Raw genomic sequence first — 23,732 nt, forward strand, 5'->3', positions numbered from 1 at the left:
TGCGCCAATTGCTAAAACACCCCCCCTCCCGAAATGCTAGGTATAAGAGATAAGGAATTTTGACCTCTACATTCCAAAAACGTGAAGGAATCCAATCTTTGCGATAAAGCAAAACGTAAAACGTTTAACGTGTGCCGCTAAACGTGAAAATGTTATTACAGATGTTACTCGTATCTCTAATGAAAGTATTAGTTACTTGTAATATCACGGATACTGAACAGTTTGTTTTTCACAAAAACCCCACTGTAATCTGATAGTTGTATTTGCTAGACATCTTATCACATTTAATATCATAATGACTTTTTGATTTGTTATCTTGATATCTTTTTCATGCTTTTATTATAGAGTAATTTATTAAACTTGTTAACAATATTGTACCTGTGTCCTCTAAAGATCATTTTGATTTTCTGTTCACATAAAAGATTAATAATTGTTTTAGAAAATGTTTCACAATAATCAATGTTTGAGATAACTTGCAAGATGATTCTTAAATGTTTATTGTTCAAAAATATTTACGCATTCAGTGCAATCATTATCAATTAAACGACAATTTTTCTAAATCAAACTTATTGGTTCATCTACACCATATTATAATTTCCATACGTTTAAATCATTGATTATTTTAGTGCGTAACAAATACAAGTGATCCATGAAGTAGAACAAGAAACTTATTTATATATTTCATTTTCATACTTTGACTGAAAGAGAGAGAGGGAGAGAGAGAGAGAGAGAGAAATACCATACCATTAAAAAATTATATCCTAAGTCTATCTTTGATTGATGTCCATTAACAAGAATTAGTTAATGATTTTTTTTTTCAATTAATGACATGATTACCGTTCAAAATAGACAAATCCTACTTAAAAATAAATGGTCTCAGAAAAAATATGCTGTATGAATTTAGGGCGAAAATGATATCATGAACTCAAGATAGGTGAATGTGTAGTCAATTTTTCTGGAGATAAATGTCCCCAACTTACGAAAGACCATGCCACCTAAAGAGGTCCTCGGGGGGATTTCTGTCAAATTTGAAATTTAAAAAAACTCGATATTAAATGCTATAATTGACAAGTACATAAATAAAACTTGTGTTTGTTATAAACATGCAATATTCATACTTAAATGTCTGAATTTTGTTATTTGATATGAAATGAAATCATTTAAGGCTCTGTCGGAACCCACAGGGTGTCCTTAAGAATTATGAAAACGTCCATGGACACATTTCAACGACGGGTGCTTAAATGGTTACATAAATTGGAATACTATAAATGTATCGAAAATTTACTTGTCTTCACATAACCTTCCTGACAAACCTAAACCACAACTTTATAGCCACTTACGATGCTCGCCTTTGTAGCTTTGACCGTGTTTGTGCAGAGTGTGTTTGGAGGAAACCTGGTAGAGGTTCTACAAAATGATGGGGAGACGACTTTGATAGCTCTTGTTAAACAAGCGGGTCTGGCCGACGCTCTACTGTCAGGTATGCTGTTTTCAATAATTAATTATATATTAGACGATTTAATGATTGAATTGTTTTGTCTAAGCGGAATTACTAGAAAACTCAAGTGGTGTAGGTCAAGAGGAGTTTTAATTTGGTTTTTAATTCAAATATTCAAAATAATAAATGATTTCAATTCGAGAAATGGTTCACCCGTTTGCTCTCAAAATGACTGGACCTTGCAAATCGTCATTCAAAATAAAACAATATGTAAACACTATAAAGTTTTTCCAAACCACTGCCTTAAAAAAAAATACATATTCGTGACATTTAACCTATTACCAAATAAATGATATTACTCAATTGAAACCAAAAAAGTGAATCATAATCTATGCAAATTTCAAAATCTCATTACATCATTTTATGACTACATGTAGACCCTAAACTAAATCTCTAATAACAGTAAACGCTGACTGAAGATAGAAATGATTTCTATTACAAATGATTAAAGTATAGAGGGTTTTTCTAGGTATTATTTCTCCAAAACAAATAACAAAAAAAAAGACAATCCCATCGGCCTCCTGAATTTGATCTGCAAACAAAATTCACTTTTAAATTTTTAAATTTTGATCACGATTATAATGCATGAAATTCAAGCAAAAAAACAGATTCGACATATTTCACCTGGACTTAAAAGAAACTTTAAGTCCTGATTTAACAATGCATTCAATCTCTACTACTGATTACTAATTTTAATTTTCTGTTTACTATCACAGGAGAGTACACCATATTTGCTCCAACAAATGCTGCATTCTCCAAACTTCCCCAGTCTGTCCTTGACGGTCTACAGAGAGATACCACCGCTTTGGCAAATATACTGAAATACCACGTGGTCAAAGGTTCCATTCACAAGGCCGATGCATCCAATGAACTTCAGTTGGAGACTTTGGCTGGAACCAAAATCAGATTTAACATCTATAATCACAATCACGTAAGTGTTTTAAAGTTTTCGTTTTTGTGATACCCAAATTCGTCAAACCTATCTTCTCGCCTACAATCGCTCAAACTACAAAGACATTTTTGCTTGTACATGCAGGTTGTTACAGTGGAAGGATCCAAAATCACACATTTCGACCTAACCGCCTCTAATGGAATGGTGCACGTGATTGACACTGTGATGATGCCTCCTTCAGGAAGCATTGTGGATTTGGTGGCCGGCAACAGCGACTTGAGCACTCTTTTATCTAAGGTCCAGTCAGCTGGATTGGCCGGGGCACTACAAGGTTAATTATTCTGCTTGTTTTATTATTATTATTTTTCCAATTTTATTTTTTTTAGCATTGTTTAAAAAATGAATATTTGATATTCCCACTATTTTATACAGGAGATGCTCTAACAGTGTTTGCACCAACCAATGCTGCTTTCAATAGACTTGGTAGTCATGTTTTGGACAACCTTAGAAGAAACCCACAGCTTCTTAAAGGTATGCATTTCTCAATTGATATCTTATTTACTGATGATTACAACTCAAATTTAAAATGCGAGTAAGATCTCTCTTTTCTCTTTAGAAATTCTGGAGTACCACGTCGTTCCTCACACTGAATACTCAGCTGGATTGTACAACCGAGAATACCTCAGAACCCTTGATACTCACCATGACGTCATTAGACTTGGAGTCAGCAGTAAGTATTCAAGCTTATGTTATTGTCACCTTTATTGTTTTTTTTTAGATATCTGTGCTTCGTTAAATTAAATAATACAATAAATTTTCCTCATTCCAGGTACTAATGGTGTTGTTATTAATCATCGTTCTCACGTGACACAAGCCGACATCAGCGCCACCAACGGTGTTGTACACATCATAGATCACGTACTTATTCCATCCCGTTATCTTTTCTCTGCGATATTGGGGAAAAAGTAATCATCTGAACAAACCATTTTGACATTTTTGAAGCCATGTCTCCATTGAATCACACATTTTAATTGTATATACTTGTTATTGAATATGCTTGTTATTTTTATTGAGTGAAAACGTATTAATTTTGCAATAAACATTGACAAAAAGTGAAAATATTTTTCTGGTTGTTCACTACTGGTGACTTGATTTACACTGAGCAAAACGATTTCATGAAAATTTTAACTTGAATACCTATATATGGCTATAATGATTTTTAAGAATAACGGCACAAAATCACTTCAACGCAAATTGAATAATCTGTAATTGTTTTGTTAAATATTTCATCAAAATAAGTTTGATTCTTTAATGTTTGAGAAAGAAACCATCAAGAATATTATTTTACCAATCATTATACTAAAAATTTGAATTCCTTTGAAATGAATTTGTTTTCAAATTAACACGAATTCTATAGCGAAAACAAAAATGAAAAATGTTTTTGTTTTTAAAATTAAGATATGAGAAAGGATGCATTTAAAACAAATATTTTTAGAGAGTAATAACAAATGACATTTGATCATTATTTCTATTGACACACTCAGATAACTAACACAAGCTATAGTTATTTTATTCCACAAAATAACTATAACACAAGCTATAGTTATTTTATTCCACATCAATTTTATCTGACAACGTTATAATAAATTCTTTTACACATTTCTTTTTGGCTTTTTTGGCCAGTATTGGCCAAGAAATATCTAAATTAAATGTTAAATTTGTTTTTAATTCGGCAAGTACGGAGGTTGGAACAATTGTCTAAGCCTCAAATGTAAGTGATTATTAAGAAGTAGATACATCTTACTTTATCATTAGTTTAGCTCCAGTCTATCTACAATCCCTAAAATATTTTGCAATGCTGTAGTTTCAGGATGGTATAGTTTTTTTTAATGATTCGAAGGAGACACTTTTTTCTATTGTATCAATCTTTACTTGAACATGTAGTTTTTAGAAAAAAAAACAAAAAAAAAAAAAACAAGCCAAATAACAAAATTGGCGACGATTCATATGTATAACGGAAAATGACAAATCAATAGTTTTAGGAAAATAAACACAGAGGTCAAAATTTGCTTTAATTGTGAAATGTGGTCAATGAAGTTGAAGAAATTTTAAAGATAACAGTTCTTGAAGTTATGACATGACATGGTTATTTTTGCTAAATTATCCGTGAAATAAGACAAAACAGCGTTCACAACATAGTAATTTAGATATGTCACAATAGCGCAACAGTAAAACAAATGATCTTCAGAAGTAAATCAATCGATTTTTAATGCTATTACATGTACTAGGATAAATTCCTTCCTTGCTGCTTTCAAAGGGGGGGGGGGGATGTTCCATAAATGTTTCTTCTTCTAAGATTTTCATGTAGGTATAGTAAATGCAATATTGTTGATAAGTAAATGTTTGATAGGAGTAAAACATATTCTGATTTATTCACGATTAAATTGTAATTTGTCTTTCCTTCATTCAAGGATGAAAAAAAGTTACAAACCTTTACATGTATAATCGTTACTGGTAGTGGACCATTCAAACAAATCCAAGCCAAATCTACCAAAGGATTTCTCATGAAGAAGGTTGTAGTTAAAATTTATTGTATTTACAGGCATTACATTTTCAAAGTGTTGCGAAGTAAAATCAAAGAAAACGAATAAAAGCAAACAGAAAATAAGTGGTTGTTAACACTGACTTAACATTAACTTCGAAAATTCAATTATTTTATCGTAAAAGAGGATAAGGTCTGAATATCTCATCAGCAAAATACTTCTTGTCATGCACACTGCCTTTTTCGCAATGCATTAGCGACTATTTCCATTTCTTCCGCATACACCTACATACTTATGACATTTTAGATATCAAGTTTCTAAAAGATATAATTTTTTTTCACAATTTGAGATTGTTCAATGCTTATAAAAAAAAAATAAAAACGTCGGAAACGGTTGGTATAAACGTTACCCCAGCTGACTCACAAAAAAAACCCCTCGTATAATTGAAAGCTTAATGGAATGAACGCCACATGTCCAATGGCCATGGCACCCGTTCATTCGTCCGAACACTTTATCACTCGCGCAATCCTATCACCTAATCTAATTACAATCACTTTCAGTGTACAAGAGTTGCACATAGATGCAAGACATACAGCAAGATTTCAAACATTTGCATCTTACAACGGTCGCGCTCTATATCGAACAAACTTATCACGAATACTTTTTCAGATGTGATTACCGTATACAGGAAATATTTTCCTCGATTTACTTCCGCGCTTTTTGCCGTCGTTGTCAACCATGAAATTTAGGTCTGTGCGAATTTCAATGTCTTAAACGTATCTCCCTTTCAATAAAGCTTTGTTTTGGAATATTCAGAACAGTGCAAAAGCGTTTAATCTGCAAGTCAAGACGAGGAAAAATAATACGGAACAAAAATAAGCCCTATTACAATATTTTGGCAGCATTTTACGATTGAAATCCAAATTTAACGGTCACACAAATACATTCTTATTTTTAATCAATCGCCAATTGCTAAAATCAACCCCCCCCCCCTCCCGAAATGCTAGGTATAAGAGATAAGGAATTTTGACCTCTACATTCAAAAAACGTGAAGGAATCCCATCTATGCGATAAAGCAAAACGTAAAACGTTTAACGTGTGCCGCTAAACGTGAAAATGTGATTACAGATGCTACTCGTATCTCTAATGAAGGTATTAGTTACTTGTAATATCATGGATCCTGAACAGTTTGTTTTTCACAAAACCCCCACTGTTATATGATAGTTGTATTTGCTAGACATCTTATCACATTTGATATCATAATGACTTTTTGATTTGTTATACTTATATCTTTTTCATGCTTTTATTATAGAGTAATTTATTAAACTTGTTAAAAATATTGTACCTGTGTCCTCTAAAGATCATTTTGATCTTCTGTTCACATGAAAGATTAATAATTGTTTTAGAAAATGTTTCACAATAATCAATGTTTGGGATAACTTGCAAGATGATTCTTAAATGTTTATTGTTCAAAAATATTTACGCATTCAGTGCAATCATTATCAATTAAACAACAATTTTTCTGAATCACACTTATTGGTTCATCTACACCATATTATAATTTCCATACGTTTGAATCATTGATTATTTTAGTGCGTAACAAATAAGAATGATCCATGAAGTAGAACAAGAAACTTATTTATATATTTTATTTTCATACATTGACTGAAAGAGAGAGAAAATGAGAGAGAGAGAAAATGAGAGAGAGAGAGAGAGAGAAATACCATACTATTAAAAAATCATATCCTAAGTCTTTTATTGATGTCCATTAACAAGAATTAGTTAATAATTTTTTTTTCAGTTAATGACATGATAACCTTTCAAAATAGACAAATCCTACTTAAAAATAAATGGTCTCAGAAAAAATCTGCTGTATGAATTTAGGGCGAAATTGATATCATGAACTCAAGATAGGTGAATGTGTAGTCAATTCTTCTAGAGATAAATGTCCCCAACTTACGAAAGACCATGCCACCTAAAGAGGTCCTCGGGGGGATTTCTGTCAAATTTGAAATTTAAAAACACTCGATCTTAAATGCTTTAATTGACAATTACATAAATAAAACTTGTGTTTGTTATAAACATGCAATATTCATATTAAATGTCTGAAATTTGTTATTTTATATGAAATGAAATCATTTAAGGCTCTATCGGAACCCACAGGGTGTCCTTAAGAATTATGAAAACATCCATGGACACATTTCAACGACGGATGCTAAAATGGTAACATAAATTGGAATACTATAAATGTATCGAAAATTTACTTGTCTTCACATAACCTTCCTGACAAACCTAAACCACAACTTATAGCCACTAACGATGCTCGCCTTTCTAGCTTTGACCGTGTTTGTGCAGAGTGTGTTTGGAGGAAACCTGGTAGAGGTTCTACAAAACGATGGGGAGACGACTTTGATAGCTCTTGTTAAACAAGCGGGTCTGGCCGACGCTCTACTGTCAGGTATGCTGATTTCAATAATAAATTATATATTAGACGATTAAATTATTGAATTGTTTTGTCTAAGCGGAATTACTAGAAAACTTAAGTGGTGTAGGTCAAGAGGAGTTTTAATTTTGTTTTTAATTCAAATATTCAAAATAATAAATGATATCAATTCGAGACATGTTTCACCCATTTGCTCTCAAAATGACTGGACCTTGCAAATCGTCATTCAAAAATAAAATAAAACAATATGTAAACACTATTTAGGTTTTTCCAAACCACTGCCTTAAAAACAATACATATTCGTGACATTTAACATATTACCAAATAAATGATATAACTCAATTGAATCCAAAAAAGTGAATCATAATCTATGCGAATTTCAAAATCTCATTACATCATTTTATGATTACATGTAGACCCTAAACTAAATCTCTAATAACAGTAAACGCTGACTGAAGATAGAAATGATTTCTATTACAAATGGTTAAAGTATAGAGGGTTTTCTAGGTATTATTTCTCCAAAACAAATAACAAAAAAAAAAAAAAAAAAAAAAGACGATCCGATCAGCTTCCTGAATTTGATCTGCAAACAAAATTCACTTTTAAATTTTTAAATAAATGATCCCGATTATAATGCATGAAATTCAAGCAACAAACAGATTCGAGATATTTCACCTGGATTTAAAAGAAACTTTAAGTCCGGATTTAACAATGCATTCAATCTCTACTAATGATTACTATTTTTAATTTTCTGTTTACTATCACAGGAGAGTACACCATATTTGCTCCAACAAACGCTGCTTTCTCCAAACTTCCCCAGTCCGTCCTTGATGGTCTACAGAGAGATACCACCGCTTTGGCAAATATACTGAAGTACCACGTGGTCAAAGGCTCCATTCACAAGGCCGATGCATCCAATGAACTTCAGTTGGAGACTTTGGCTGGAACCAAAATCAGATTTAACATCTATAATCACAATCACGTAAGTGTTTTAAAGTTTTCGTTTTTGTGTTACCCAAATTTGTCAAACCTATCTTCTCGCATACAATTGCTCAAACTATAGACATTTTTTATTTGAACATGCAGGTTGTTACAGTGGAAGGATCGAAAATCACACATTTCGACCTAACCGCCTCTAATGGAATGGTGCACGTAATCGACACTGTGATGATGCCTCCTGCAGGAAGCATTGTAGATTTGGTGGCCGGCAACAGCGACTTGAGCACTCTTTTATCTAAGGTCCAGTCAGCTGGATTAGCCGGGGCACTACAGGGTTTGTTATTATGCTTGTTTTATTATTATTTTTTATTATTTTTTTCCAAGGTTTGTTTAAAAAATGAATATTTAATATTCCAACTACTTTATACAGGAGATGCTCTAACAGTGTTTGCACCAACCAATGCTGCTTTCAATAGACTTGGCAGTCATGTTTTGGACAACCTTAGAAGAAACCCACAGCTTCTTAAAGGTACATGTATGCATTTCTCAATTGATATCTTATTTACTTATGATTAAAACTCAAATTTAAAATGCAAGTAAGATCTCTCTTTTTCTCATTAGAAATTCTGGAGTACCACGTCGTGCCTCACACTGAATACTCAGCTGGATTGTACAACCGAGAATACCTCAGAACTCTTGATACTCATCATGACGTCATCAGACTTGGAGTCAGCAGTAAGTATTCAAGCTTATGTTATTGTATCAATCACCTTTATTGTTATTGTAGAAATATGTGCATCGTTAAATAAAATAATACAATAACTTTTTCTCATTCCAGGTACTAATGGTGTTGTTATTAATCATCGATCTCACGTGACACAAGCCGACATCAGCGCCACCAACGGTGTTGTACACATCATTGATCACGTACTTATTCCATCCCGTTATCTTTTCTCTGCGATATTGGGGAAAAAATAATCATCTGAACAAACCATTTTGGCATTTTTGAAGTCATGTCTCCATTTGATCACACATTTTAATTGTATATACTTGTTATTGAATATGCTTGTTATTTTTATTGACTGAAAACGTTATAAATCTGCAATAAACATTGACGAAAAAGAAACTAATGTTCTGGTTGTTGACTACTGGTACTGAGATTTACATTGAGGAAAATGATTTCATGAAACATTTCAACATAAATACCTATATTTGGCTCTAATGGTGTTTAAGAATTATTATAACGACATAAAATCACTTCAGTGCAAATTGTATAATCTATTGAATAGTTTTGTTCACTTTTCCATCAAAATGAGTTTTATTTTTGATTGTTCGAAAAAGAAACCACCACGAACATTATTTTACAGATTCTTATACTTAAAATTCCTCTCAATTTAACACTCATTTTGTAGCCAAACAATGTAGTTTTTTAAATTAAGATATGAAAAAGGTTGTATTTAAAACAAATATATTTTGTTTAATATTATAACATATGGCATTTGATCATTATCTCTATTGATACACGCAGATAACAAACCCAAATTATAGTTATGTTATTTCTTTTACACTTTTCCTTTCGGCTTTTTTGGCCAGTATTGGCTATAACATATCTAAATTAAATGTTACAAGCGCTTTTTTCTAATTCGACAAGTACGCGGGTTGGAACTATTGTCTAAGCTTCAAATGTAACTGATTATTAAAAAGTAGATATATCTTACTTTATCATTTATTTCGTTTAGCTGCAGTCTATTTACTAACCCTAAAAATATTTTGCAATGCTTTAGTTTCATGAAGGTTTAAACTTACATGACGTGATTTATAGCTTTATTGAATTAAAAAAGAACATAAATCGAGACAAACCTTAAAAAAATTATCATATGGATAACCTTTTTTTAATCATTTACTTTTTCAACCAAACACTCTAAAAAACCATATTTTTTTTAGTTAGTCTTTTTTAATGATTCGAACAACACCTTTTTTTCTATTGTATAAATCTTAACTTGAACATGTAATTTTTAGGAAAAAAATATATTTATAACAAAATTGGCGACGATTTTTATGTATAACTGAAATTGACCAATCAATAATTTTACGAAAATAAACACAGACGTCAAAATTAACGTTGATTGTAAAATGAGGTCAATGAAGTTGACAAAATTTCAAAGATAACAGTTTTTGAAGATATGACAGTGACATCGTTATATTCGCTAAATTATCCGTGAAATAAAAGACAAAACAACGTTCGTGCAACGTAGTAATTTAGAACTATCACAGTAGCACAACAGAAAAAAAAAATGATCTTTAAAAGTAAATAAACCGATTTTCAATGCTATTACTAGAATCAATTCCTTCCTTGCTGCGTTCAAAGGGAGGAGGGGTTCTTCCATAAATGTTTCTTTGTCTAGGTTTAAATGTAGGAATAGTAAATGTGATGTTGTGGACTAGAAAATGTTTTATAGAAGAAAAACAAATACTGATTCATTTGCGATTAACTTCTAATATGTCTTTCCTTAATTCAAGGATGGAAAAAATTACAAAACTTTTACATGTATAATTGTTTCTGGTGGTGCATCATTCAAACAAATCCAAGCCAAATCTACCAAAGGATTTCTCATGAAGAAGGTTGTAGTTAAAATTGATTATATTTACAGGCAATACATTTTCAAAGTGTTGCGAAGTAAAATCAAAGAAAACGAATAAAAGCAAACAGAAAATAAGTGGTTGTTAACACTGACTTTACATTAACTTCGAAAATTCAATTATTTTATCGTAAAAGAGGAAACGGTCTGATTAGGTCATCAGCAAAATACTTCTTGTCATGCACACTGCCTATTTCGCAATGCATTAGCGACTTTTTCCATTTCTTCCGCATACACCTACATACTTATGACATTCAGATATCAAGTTTCTAAAAGATATAATTTTTTTCACAATTTATGATTGTTTAATGGTTATAAAAAATATAAAATAAAAACGTCGGAACCGATCGGTATAAACGTTACCCCATCTGGCTCACACAAAAAAAACTCGTATAATTGAAAGCTTGATGGAATGAACGCCACATGTCCAATGGCTTTGGCACCCGTTCATTCGTCCGAACACTTGATCACTCGCACAATCCTATCACATAATATCACAACAATCACTTTTAGTGTACAAGAGTTGCACATAGACGCAAGACATACAGCAAGATTTCAAACATTTGCATCTTACAATGGTCGTGCTCTAAATCGAACAAACTTATCACGAATACTTTTTCATATGTGATTACCGTATACAGGAAATATTTTCCTCGATTTACTTCCACGCTTTTTGCCGTCGTTGTCAACCATGAAATTTAGATCTGTGCGAATTTCAATGTCTTAAACGTATCTCTCTTTCAATACAGCTTTGTTTTGGAATATTCAGAACAGTGCAAAAGCGTTTAATTTGCAAGGCAAGACAAGGAAAATTAATACGGGACAAAAATAAGCCCTATTACAATATTTTGGCAGCATTTTACGATTGAAATCTAAATTTAACGGTCACAAAAATACATTGTTACTTTTGATCATGCGCCAATTGCTAAAAATCACCCCCCCCCCCCGAAATGCTAGGTATAAGAGATTAGGAATTTTGACCACTACATTCCAGAAACGTGAAGGAATCCAATTCATGCGATAAAGCAAAACGTAAAACGTTTAACGTGTGCCGGTAAACGTGAAAATGTGATTACAGATGCTACTCGTATCTCTAATGAAAGTATTAGTTACTTGTAATATCACGGATCCTGAACAGTTTGTTTTTCACAAAAACCCCACTGTAATATGATAGTAGTATTTGACTGCATGCTAAACATCTTATCACATTTGATATCATAATGACTTTTTGATTTGTTATCTTGATATTTTTTTCATGCTTTTATTATAGAGTAATTTATCAAACTTGTTAAAAATATTGTACCTGTGTCCTCTAAAGATCATCTTGATTTTCTGTTCACATGAAAGATAAATAACTTTTTTAGAAAATGTTTCACAATAATCAATGTTTGGGATAACAAGATGATTCTTAAATGTTAATTGTTCAAAAATATTTACGCATTCAGTGCAATCATTATCAATTAAACGACATTTTTTTCTAAATAACACTTATTGGTTTATCTACACCATATTATAATTTCCATACTTTTGAATCATTGATAATTTTAGTATGTAACAAGTGATCCATGTAGTAGAACAAGAAACTTATTTATATATTTCATTTTCATACTTGGAATGAGAGAGAGAGAGAGTGAGAAAGAGCGAGAGAATGAGAGAAGTACCATACTATCAAGAAATTATACCCTCAGTCTATCTTTTATTGATGTCCATTAACAAGAATTAGTTACTGATTTTTTTAAAATTGATGACATGATTACCTTTCCAAATAGACAAATCCTACTTAAAAATAAGTGGTCTAAAAAAACCTGCTGTATGAATTCAGGGCGAACATGATATCATGAACGCAAGGTAGGTGCATGTGCGGTCAATTCTTCTGGAGATAAATGTCCTCTACTTACGAAAGACCATGCCACCTGAAGAGGTCATCGTGGGATATATGTCAAATTTGAAATTTAAAAAAAATCGAAATCAAATGAAATAATTGATAATTACATACATATAACTTGTTTTTGTTATGAACATGCAATATCCATACTCAAATGTCTGAATTTTGTTATTTGATATGAAATAAAATCATTTAAGGCCCTATCGGAACCCACTGGGTCTCCTTTAGAATTATGAAAACATCCATGGACACATTTCAACGACGGGTGCTAAAATGGTTACATAAATTAGAATACTATAAATGTATCGAAAATTTACTTGTCTTCACATAACCTTCCTGACAAACCTAAACCACACTTATAGCCACTAACGATGCTTGCTTTTGTAGCTTTGACCGTGTTTGTGCAGAGTGTTTTAGGGGGAAACCTAGTAGAGGTTCTACAAAACGACGGGGAGACGACTTTGATAGCTCTTGTTAAACAAGCTGGTCTGGCCGATGCTCTCCTGTCAGGTATGTTGTTTCCAATAATTTTATTATATACATGTATTAGACAATTTATTGATTAAATTTTTTCTTCTATGCGAAATAACTAGAAAACTATGGTGGCGTTAGTCAAGGGGGGGGGGAGTTTTGTTTTTAATTTAAAAATTCAAAATAATAAACGATATGAATTTGAGAAATGTTTAACCAATTTGCCTTCAAAATGATGGAACTTTGCAATTCATCATTCAAAATACTCTATGTACACACCATTACGTTTAACCAAACCATTGGTCATTATTACTAAAACATAATACATATTTGTGACATTTTTATTTATTACCAAATAAATCATGTAACTATATTGAAACAAAAAATGTTAATCATGATCTATGCGAATTTCAGAATCTCATTAAATAATTTTATGACCACATGTATACTCTAAATCTCTAATAACAGTAAACGTTGACTGCAGTTAGAAAAGGTATATGTTACACATGATTTAAAGAAAGACAGTTTTTGTACGCATTATTTATGCCAAAATAAACCCAAAACCCAAGACCAATCGCCTTGCCAACCAAATTCACTTTTACGTGTTTTAAAAAAAAAATGATCATGATAATAACGTATAAAATTCAAGCAATAAATATATTCGAGATAGTTCACCTGGATTTAAAAGAAACTTGAAGTCATAATTTAACTTCGTGCTCAATCTCTGATAACAATATAATCTGAACGGAAAGTGATTGATAATTTGACTTCTGTTTACTATTACAGGAGAGTATACCATATTTGCTCCAACAAATGCTGCATTCTCCAAACTTCCCCAGTCTGTCCTTGACGGTCTACAGAGAGATACCACCGCTTTGGCAAATATACTGAAATACCACGTGGTCAAAGGCTCCATTCACAAGGCCGATGCATCCAATGAGCTTCAGTTGGAGACTTTGGCTGGAACCAAAATCAGATTTAACATCTATAATCACAATCACGTAAGTGTTTTATTTCTTTTTTATGATACCCAAATTAATCAAATCTATCTTCTCGCATACAATCAATCAAAGTACATAGACATTTTTTGTTTGAACATGTAGGTTGTTACAGTGGAAGGATCCAAAATCACACACTTCGACCTGACCGCCTCTAATGGTATGGTGCACGTGATTGACACTGTGATGATGCCTCCTGCAGGAAGCATTGTGGATTTGGTGGCCGGCAACAGTGACCTGAGCACTCTTTTATCTAAGGTGCAGTCAGCTGGATTAGCCGGGGCACTACAGGGTCAGTTATTATGCTTGTGTTTTTATAGATGTTTTTCCAATTTTATTTTTTAGCATTGCTTATAAAATGAATACTTTATATTCCCACTATTTTATGCAGGCGATGCTCTCACAGTGTTTGCACCAACCAATGCTGCGTTCAATAGACTTGGCAGTCATGTTTTGGACAATCTTAGAAGAAACCCACAGCTTCTTAAAGGTATGCATTTCTCAATAAATATCTTATTTCCTAACCATTACAAGTTAACTTTAAAATGCAAGAAAGATTTTTCTTTTTCTCTTTAGAAATTCTGGAGTACCATGTCGTTCCTCACACTGAATACTCAGCTGGATTGTACAATCGAGAATACCTCAGAACTCTTGATACTCACCATGACGTCATCAGACTTGGAGTCAGCAGTAAGATTTTAAGCTTATTTACATTTCTCAATTACTTTTCATCTTTGTATTATAAATCCGTGCTTCCTGTGATAACATAATACAATATTTTGTATTATTCCAGATACTGGCGTTGTTATTAATCATCGTTCTCACGTGACACAAGCCGACATCAGCGCTACCAACGGTGTTGTACACATCATAGATCACGTACTTATTCCATCCCGTTATCTTTTCTCTGCCATATTGGGGAAAAAGTAATCATATGAACAAACAATTTTGTCACTTCTGAAGTCATTTCTCCATTTAATCACACAATATAATTGTATTTACTTGTTATTGAATATGCTTGTTATTTTTTATTGACTGAAAACGTTATAAATCTGCAATAAACATTGACAAAAAAGAAATATTATTCTAGTTGTTTATTACTGGTAATATGATTAACATTGAATAAAGGAATTTTATAAAAAAAATTAATTTTAATAGCTACGTATGGCTATAATGGTGTTCAAGAGTAACGGCACGAATTCATCACTTCAACGCAAATTGCATAATCTGTTATTTTGTTAAATTTTCTATCAAAATGATTTTGATACTTTATTTTTAGAAAAAGAAGCCACCACGAATACTAGTTTACCAATTATTATAGTTGAAATTTAAATTCCTCTCAATTTGGCCAGTATTAGTTAAGACTGATCTAAATTAAATGTTACAAGCGGTTATTTTTTGTTTGACAAGTACATGGGTTGCAATAATTATCTCAGCCAGAAATGTAAATTGTTTTTAAGAAGTAGATATATCTTACATTGTCAATAGTTTAGTTCAAGTCAATTCCACTACATAAAAATATTTTGCAATGCTTTAGTTTCAATAATGTATAAACTTTAACGGTTTGACTTAAAGCTTCATTGTTTGAAAAAATAATAGAAATCGAGACAAATCTTAACTTTTAAAGTTATTTATAATAATTTTTCAACATCCCACCCACCAAAGCACAATTTGATAATTTGTTTTTTTTATTGGTATCTTTTCATAATTCGAAGGACACCCTCTTTTTATGGTATTAATGTAGCCTTTAAAAAAATTAAGAAAAAAGAAGCCAAATAACAAAATTAGCAACACTCAATATTTATAACGGAAATTGACCAATCGACAATTTTACGAAAATAAAACACAGACGACAAAATAGCTTTTATAGTAAAATGCTATCAATAAAGTTGACAATATTTTTAATGATATCACTTCTTGAAGTCATGACAGTGAGTTCGTTATATTAGCTAAATTATCCATATTGCATATAGACGCAAGACATATCTTAAGATTTTTAAAATACGTTTTCATCATACAACGGTCGTCCTCATTGTTAGTCCGGATTGTATCGGCGAATTCAAGACAGAGCGAAGCTGTTTTCTCTCCAAGAAGAGCGAAATTAACACGTGGCTGAAATAACACTCTATGCAGCATTTTGACAGCAGTTTACGATTCAAATCTAAATTTTATGGTCGCGCAATTTTGTTTGTCGCTTCTTCTCGTGCGCTAATAGTTAAACGGCCAGATCTATTTTTTTTTGTCGATTGTTCATTGTTATTTAAACAACGCCTTAGTCTTTTATTTGTTTACCAGTAAGGTACAGCATGGAATAACCATTTCTTTTCTAAAATGACTAGTGGCAAAGTAAGGAAACTGTTTCAATATGCTCATAAATAATGTTACTAACAAAAGAAAGCAACATTTATTTGAACGTTATACCAATTAAGCAAATAAATTTTATTAACAATAACAAAGATGGAGTTCAATATCAAACTTTCTATCTTGCTTATAACTCAGTATGTATGGTTTTTTTCATACACATTATGTTCTGAAGATTATTATGAAGCATTTTCTTTAAAAGGCAAACATTATTAGTTTTTTAATAATTAAAGTTGCATTCTATTTTTCGTGCCTAAGAATTTCATTCGGTGAAAAGTTTCCCTTGGTTTATTTTTAAAGTAATTGTAAACAGTTTAATTTTCAAGGCTATTATTATGTTATTAATCAAGATACATCTTTATTTTTATATCAGCAAACGTCATCATATACACATTTAAAACCGATTTTTGGAATGGCAACTGTGCCTAAATATAAAACAATCTGATTTTGAGGAAAAGCGCCATTAAAAGATATTTTTCAATGTATTTATTTTAATTATTCTAAGGCAAATAATGCACAAACAAGTTCAGTTTTACTTTGTTTTAGTTTTCTCAAACGACGTCCTTTTTGAAAGTTTGATTCCACGAGAACTTTAAATTTAAGTACTTTAAGACATTTCATTACAACATTAATATGTTTTAACAAAAAATAAATACTTAGTCCGTGATGGGAGGGGGGGGGTTGTTGATGAGGGGCATAGTAACTAAAATTATGATAATGTTTATTTTGCCTACAGTTATTTTCGTCCTGCTTAAACAAGTGAGGGGGATAGGTCCCTTTATTTAACTACTCCCAACTCTCGTGCACCCCCCCCCCCCCGGACCCCCGGATTATAAGCAGAATTTTGTTCTCTACATTCCAAGTACGTGAAGAAATCCAATCTCAGCGATAAAGCAAAACGCTTAAAGTGTGTCGGCAAACGTGTGTCAGGCAAATATGATTACAATGGCTAAAAGTATCTCTAAATAAAGTATTAGTTACCTTTAATTTCCCGAATCATGAACTTTTTTTTTTTTTACATTTTCCACAATAATTGCATATTGAAACAAATTTCGTTAAAAAAAATTACAGTGTGATATTAGTAATTGCCATTTCTGCAAATCGCATTATCACATTTCATATAATAATGACTATTTGATAGGTATGTTGATAGCTTTTTCATCTTTCATTACAAAACAATTAGTTCATATTGTTAGATGTAATGATATGCACGTATTTCCTTTCAAGATCAACTTAATTTTCTGTTCGCAACCAAAAATTCAATAAGTTTTTTAAAGAAAATGTTTAACAATAATGAATTTTAAGTTGCAACGTGATTCTTATTTTTTTTTAAACAATAACTCATTGTAATGCAATCTACAGTGTCACTGTATATTAATCAAACGACCATGTTTCTAAATTACACTTGTTGGATCCTCTACACCATATTGGATTTTCCAAAAGTTTTCTATAAATTTTTTTTTTGAATGTAAAGAATGAAATTTGGTAGTAAAACAAGAAACATATCTATTTCATTTTCATATTTCGATTTTGAGAGAGAGAGAGAGAGAGAGAGAGAGAGAGAGAGAGAGAGAGAGAGAGAGAAAATTAATAACAGTACAATTAAACAAATATTGATAGCCTCAGTATATCGCTTTTAAATGCTCATTAACAAGAATAAGTGAGTAAATTCAGGGCGAGAATGATATCATGAACTTGAGTAAGGAGCATGTGAGGTCATTTCTTTGTGAGATAAATGTCTTCAACTTACGAAAGACCATTCCACCGTCAGAGGTCCTGGGGGATTTTTATCAGATTTGATATATTAAAGATACTCAATCTCAAATAAAATCATTTTCCTATGAATATAAAATATATGCTTATTTATGGACATGCAATATCAATCCTTGTCTGAATTTTGTTATTTGATCAGAACTAAATCATTTTAGGCCCAATAGGAACCCACATGGTCTCCTTTAGAATTATGAAAACATTCATGGACACATTTCAATGACGGGTGCTAAAATGGTTACATAAATTGAAATACTATAAATGTATTGAAAATTTACTTGTCTTCACATAACCTTTCCTGGCAAACCTAACCCGCAACATAAATCCAGCAACGAAATCCAGGAATTCTTTCAATTAAATAATTGGGGTCATTTGTTCAAAATATCAAACAATATCAATTCGGGGGATGTAGTATTTTTTGCCTATAAAAAACAAAAACTTGCAGTTGCTCATTCATAATTATGCACTTTGTATAAACTTTTACGATGTTACACATCATTGGCCATTCTAGTGTCACAGTGATTATTCGTGACATTTTACCTTTTACAAAATATATTATATATTATATAATTGATTTCCAATCCAAATAGTTAGTCATGATCTATCATGAGAATCCAAAATATCATAAACTTGCTTATAACTACAAACTTTTAAGTCGTAGCTCATAACAACGTGCTTAATCTTAACAGGAAGTAATTGATAATTTGAGTAACGGTTACTATTACAGGAGAGTACACCATATTTGCTCCAACAAACGCTGCATTCTCCAAACTTCCCCAGTCTGTCCTTGATGGTCTACAGAGAGATACCACCGCTTTGGCAAATATACTGAAATACCACGTGGTCAAAGGCTCCATTCACAAGGCCGATGCATCCAATGAGCTTCAATTGGAGACTTTGGCGGGAACCAAAATCAGATTTAACATCTATAATCACAATCACGTAAGTGTTTGATCTCTTTTTTATGATAACCAAATTTATTAAATCTATCTTCTCGCATACAATCAATCAAAGTACATAGACATTTTTTGTTTGTACATGTAGGTTGTTACAGTGGAAGGATCCAAAATCACACACTTCGACCTGACCGCCTCTAATGGTATGGTGCACGTGATTGACATTGTGATGATGCCTCCTGCAGGAAGCATTGTGGATTTGGTGGCCGGCAACAGCAACCTGGGCACTCTTCTGTCTCAGGTCCAATCAGCAGGATTGGCCGGGGCACTACAGGGTCAGTTATTATGCTTGTGTTTTATAGATGTTTTTCCAATTTTCTTTTTTACCATTGCTTATAAAATGAATACTTTACATTCCCACTATTTTTTACAGGCGATGCTCTCACAGTGTTTGCACCAACCAATGCTGCGTTCAATAGACTTGGCAGTCATGTTTTGGACAATCTTAGAAGAAACCCACAGCTTCTTAAAGGTATGCCTTTCTCGATAAATATCTTATTTCCTTACCATTACAAGTTAACTTTAAAATGCAAGAAAGATCTTGCTATTTCCTTTTAGAAATTCTGGAGTACCATGTCGTTCCTCACACTGAATACTCAGCTGGATTGTACAACCGAGAATACCTCAGAACTCTTGATATTCACCATGACGTCATCAGACTTGGAGTCAGCAGTAAGTTTTTAATATCATTTACTTGTCCCAATTACCTTTTATCTTTATATTATAAATTTGCGCATCGTTTAATATCATTATACAATATTTTGTATTATTCCAGGTACTGGTGTTGTTATCAGTCACCGTTCTTACGTGACACAAGCCGACATCAGCGCTACCAACGGTGTTGTACACATCATAGATCACGTACTTATTCCGTCCCGTTATCTTTTCTCTGCGATATTGGGGAAAAAGTAATCATCTGAGCAAAGCACTTTGATATTTTTGAAGTCATGTCTCCATTTGATCACACATTGTAATTGTATGTACTTGTTATTGAATATGCTTGTTATTTTTATTGACTGAAAACGTTATAAACTGCAATAAACATTGACAAAAAAGAAACTATTTTTCTTGTTGTTGACTACTGGTTTTGAGATTTACACGAAGCAATACGACTTCAGAAAACATTTCAAATTTTAATTTCTGTGTATGGCCATGATGGTGTTAAAGAATAACGGCACAAAATCACTTTAGTGCAGATTGTATTATACGTTATTCTTTAAAAGATTGCATCCATAGGTTAAAGAGATGTGAACTAAAGATGCTTTTAATTGTGAGAATGAACTTTTTTATTTAAGAAATAAAACGTTTTACATCGAGATAACTAGATATGATTAAATATTTATTTAATGCATTTGTTCACACCAAAAGTTCAACTCTACAGTGTGTTATTAACAACCAAACAATTTTTCCATTTTATTGTAAAAATTCGAATAAAATTGTATATCAATTTTATATCGAGCGCAGCGAGAGGCGGGCAAGGCCCGCTTTGCGAAGCGAGGATTAATGCTAACACGTATATTTAAAACAAAACAAAATTTTCTCCAGCCCTGGGCGCCGCCATATTAGGAGCCATTTTGTTTTTAAAAAGTTAGTTCGATCATTTATTGACTGGTACTTATCGATGTCTATTGCCCCTAAACTCGAATTAAAATGTTCCAGTGTTTCAATAGAAGGCAATTTCAATCTATACTAATATATATTGAGATAATTGACTCTAATTTTTGGGCTTTAATACCGAGAAATCGGAAGAATACTGACTTTTGTTTTACTTATTTAACACATCATTGGTACTTGAAGATCACCAATTTGTTTTTATTTTTGTCTCAATCAGACTTCGCTAATCAATAATTAACAAAAATTCCTTTAAAAAATCCGGAAATCATCTGGGGTTTTTTAAATTTTACAATCTTGTGCATGCTCATTACATTCACGAGAGGTTCTTCAGCTGTTGTTTCCACAATATCACATTTGCATGGATAAACTCAGAAAAGATATTACAAAAACGTGTAAATTTTCATTGAGAATTTTAAGGAAATACGGGAGATAATTCTGCTTCAGTACATTTAATATAAAAAATCACGAGAGTTCCAAATGTCAACATGATGTGTAAATTCGAAGCGAATTTGGTGAAAAGCGTTGAATTATTCAATAATATGAATTACATTTTTAGATGAAAGGTATTTACAGCTTCAAAATGGTTTGTTATGGATAATTTGACCTTATTTTCAATGCAGCATCATTAATTTTCTCTAAAATCGTTTCGGAGCTATTCTGTAATTTTTTGCTACATTACGGGTATATGGGAGGCATTTTAACCTCGGTGAAGGCCTTTCCCGTGACACAGTTAGATTATTCTAACAAAGCAGAGTGTAGTGAAATTAATAGCATTATTGTATGCTTGGGGCTTAATTATGTAAATGTCAACATTACAATACGGTGCGTCGACGTATCTATTTCGTAAATGTTCAATATCATATGAAATGTCAACCCGTGCACGAAAGGGTCAAAGTCTAGTTAAAAGAAATAAAAGAGGACACCAGATAAGATTCAATATAGTTCTTTAATCAAGAAATACGACTAGTTCTTTGTATGTCTTATTAAATTATCAGATGGAAAATAAAAACATTAAATCATGATCAAGGAACTGATCTTTAAGATACTGAATAAAGTATTTGATTTTATTATCGCGATATTTATATGAATTAAGTTGATAAACAATGAAAGAAGAAATTAAAAAAGTTCGGAAAAACGTAACTCACTTCGACTATTTCCGAAGACAAAACGTGTACGTCTTACGTCTGAAACACGACGTCATCATAAAGACTGAGCATGCGACGTTTAGTTAAACTTTGGCTAATGATCTGAATAGGCACCCAGGCGGATCCTACTGTGTGCGTTATAAATAAATTTTGTTCTACAAAAATCAAATTGCACTAGTAGTATGTTGAATCTGCGCTCGGTCCAACGGTCACACCGTTTACATATTATACATGTACTTATATTAGAATGATATAAATATAAGAGCATATATCCCATTTAAACAACGTAATCATGGTTCAGAAACGGTCCTCTAACGATCCATAAAACACCACAGATACAAGTGAAAAGCTGGTTATGAGAAAGCAAACCGGGTTTTCTTTTATATGGAATGACGTCATAAACGAATGTACACAGAATGGCCACACGAGTGGTCTAAATTGCATTCAGAAATTGATGACAAAAACAACTCTGCAGCCCACCTTCATTTTAACTTGAAGATTTAAGTATCAAAAAAATCCAGTGTATAACAGCAAGTCTGTGAACAAAGTTGACAATAATTTATTACGGATATCGACAAGTCGATCATTTTTTTTAAAGATAAAATATTTATAACCGTTTATGCTTTATACATTAAAATCTTGGTCAAATCTAAGTAAGAATGTGTTATTTAAGGTAACTATGGGCATTACAAATACATGTATCTTCAAATTAATGGTAAGTAAAATCAAAGAATACAAATAAAAGCAAAAAGAGGAAATGGCACTTCCTAACATACCTTGAAAGACTTCATAGATCAGGATTCTTAATTAAATTTGAAAATAATCGTTTTTAAGAAAGCAAGAGTAGTTTTACGCTTCAATCTACCTCAGCAAATCGGACCATATTGCTATAAAAACTAAAGCTTAAGTCTGAAAAAAACTTGGTAATCTAACTATACTTTTAAAAATGTTTAAATATTAGAGGGAGGTATCAGAATTGCTTTGAATATTGCAAATGTAAGCCTTTTAAGAAATATTTCATAAATAAGCACGAATATATATTTTAGCCAACGAAAATTTAGTATCCTTCATATATGTTGATCGACTGCGTCTTAAAAATATTATCAAAGTGACAAAATATTCAAACTCCACGTTACAATTATGTAAAATTGCCATTTTTTGATAGAGCAAAATTAGACCTATGTCTTCTAATGTTAAAATATTGTCGAACAATATATGTTTAATTTATCAAGAATAAGTTATATTACGACTTTTGAAAAAATGTTGTTTTACAATTTCCACAAAACTCGTTTTGCGTTCATAATATACATCTAAAAGTGGTTAGATATTATTTCTCATCGCTTGTGCGGAAACAGAGGAAATGAAAGTTCGATAATTAAACAAGATACTGTTAATGTGTATTTCAAATTAAGAGTTTTCACGAAAGATGAATAGTTTAAGTAAAAGGACATATAATAAATAAAACTGAATCTTAACCTAAATGATAAAAACAATCGTTTTCATTACAATCATTTAGAATTACTGTGAAGTTTTTATTCAATACCATATACTTATTTCAATAAATGATAAAATAACACT

General features: G+C 31.8%; 1 protein-coding gene and 1 pseudogene across 1 annotated transcript; both read left to right on the forward strand.

The window, feature by feature from the left end:
• Positions 1–1,208: 1,208 nt before the first annotated feature.
• Positions 1,209–15,387, forward strand: LOC128191288 (transforming growth factor-beta-induced protein ig-h3-like; annotated as a pseudogene).
• A 2,227-nt stretch (positions 15,388–17,614) lies between these two features.
• Positions 17,615–20,432, forward strand: LOC128191289 (transforming growth factor-beta-induced protein ig-h3-like). Its single transcript, XM_052863372.1, has 6 exons — positions 17,615–17,624; positions 19,167–19,381; positions 19,484–19,670; positions 19,769–19,867; positions 19,954–20,067; positions 20,171–20,432. The coding sequence occupies exons 1-6, from the start codon at positions 17,615–17,617 to the stop codon at positions 20,305–20,307; spliced, it is 762 nt and encodes a 253-aa protein (XP_052719332.1). The 3' UTR covers positions 20,308–20,432.
• The last annotated feature ends 3,300 nt before the right edge of the window (positions 20,433–23,732 follow it).

Source organism: Crassostrea angulata, chromosome 7 (assembly GCF_025612915.1).
Source record: "Crassostrea angulata isolate pt1a10 chromosome 7, ASM2561291v2, whole genome shotgun sequence".
NCBI lineage: Eukaryota > Metazoa > Mollusca > Bivalvia > Ostreida > Ostreidae > Magallana > Magallana angulata.

Bases quoted from the DNA above. Each gene is read 5' to 3' on its own strand.
- LOC128191289 (XM_052863372.1), top strand. The intron at 19,868-19,953 runs GTATGCCTTTCT...ATTTCCTTTTAG, and splicing joins AAACCCACAGCTTCTTAAAG to AAATTCTGGAGTACCATGTC. The intron at 20,068-20,170 runs GTAAGTTTTTAA...GTATTATTCCAG, and splicing joins CATCAGACTTGGAGTCAGCA to GTACTGGTGTTGTTATCAGT.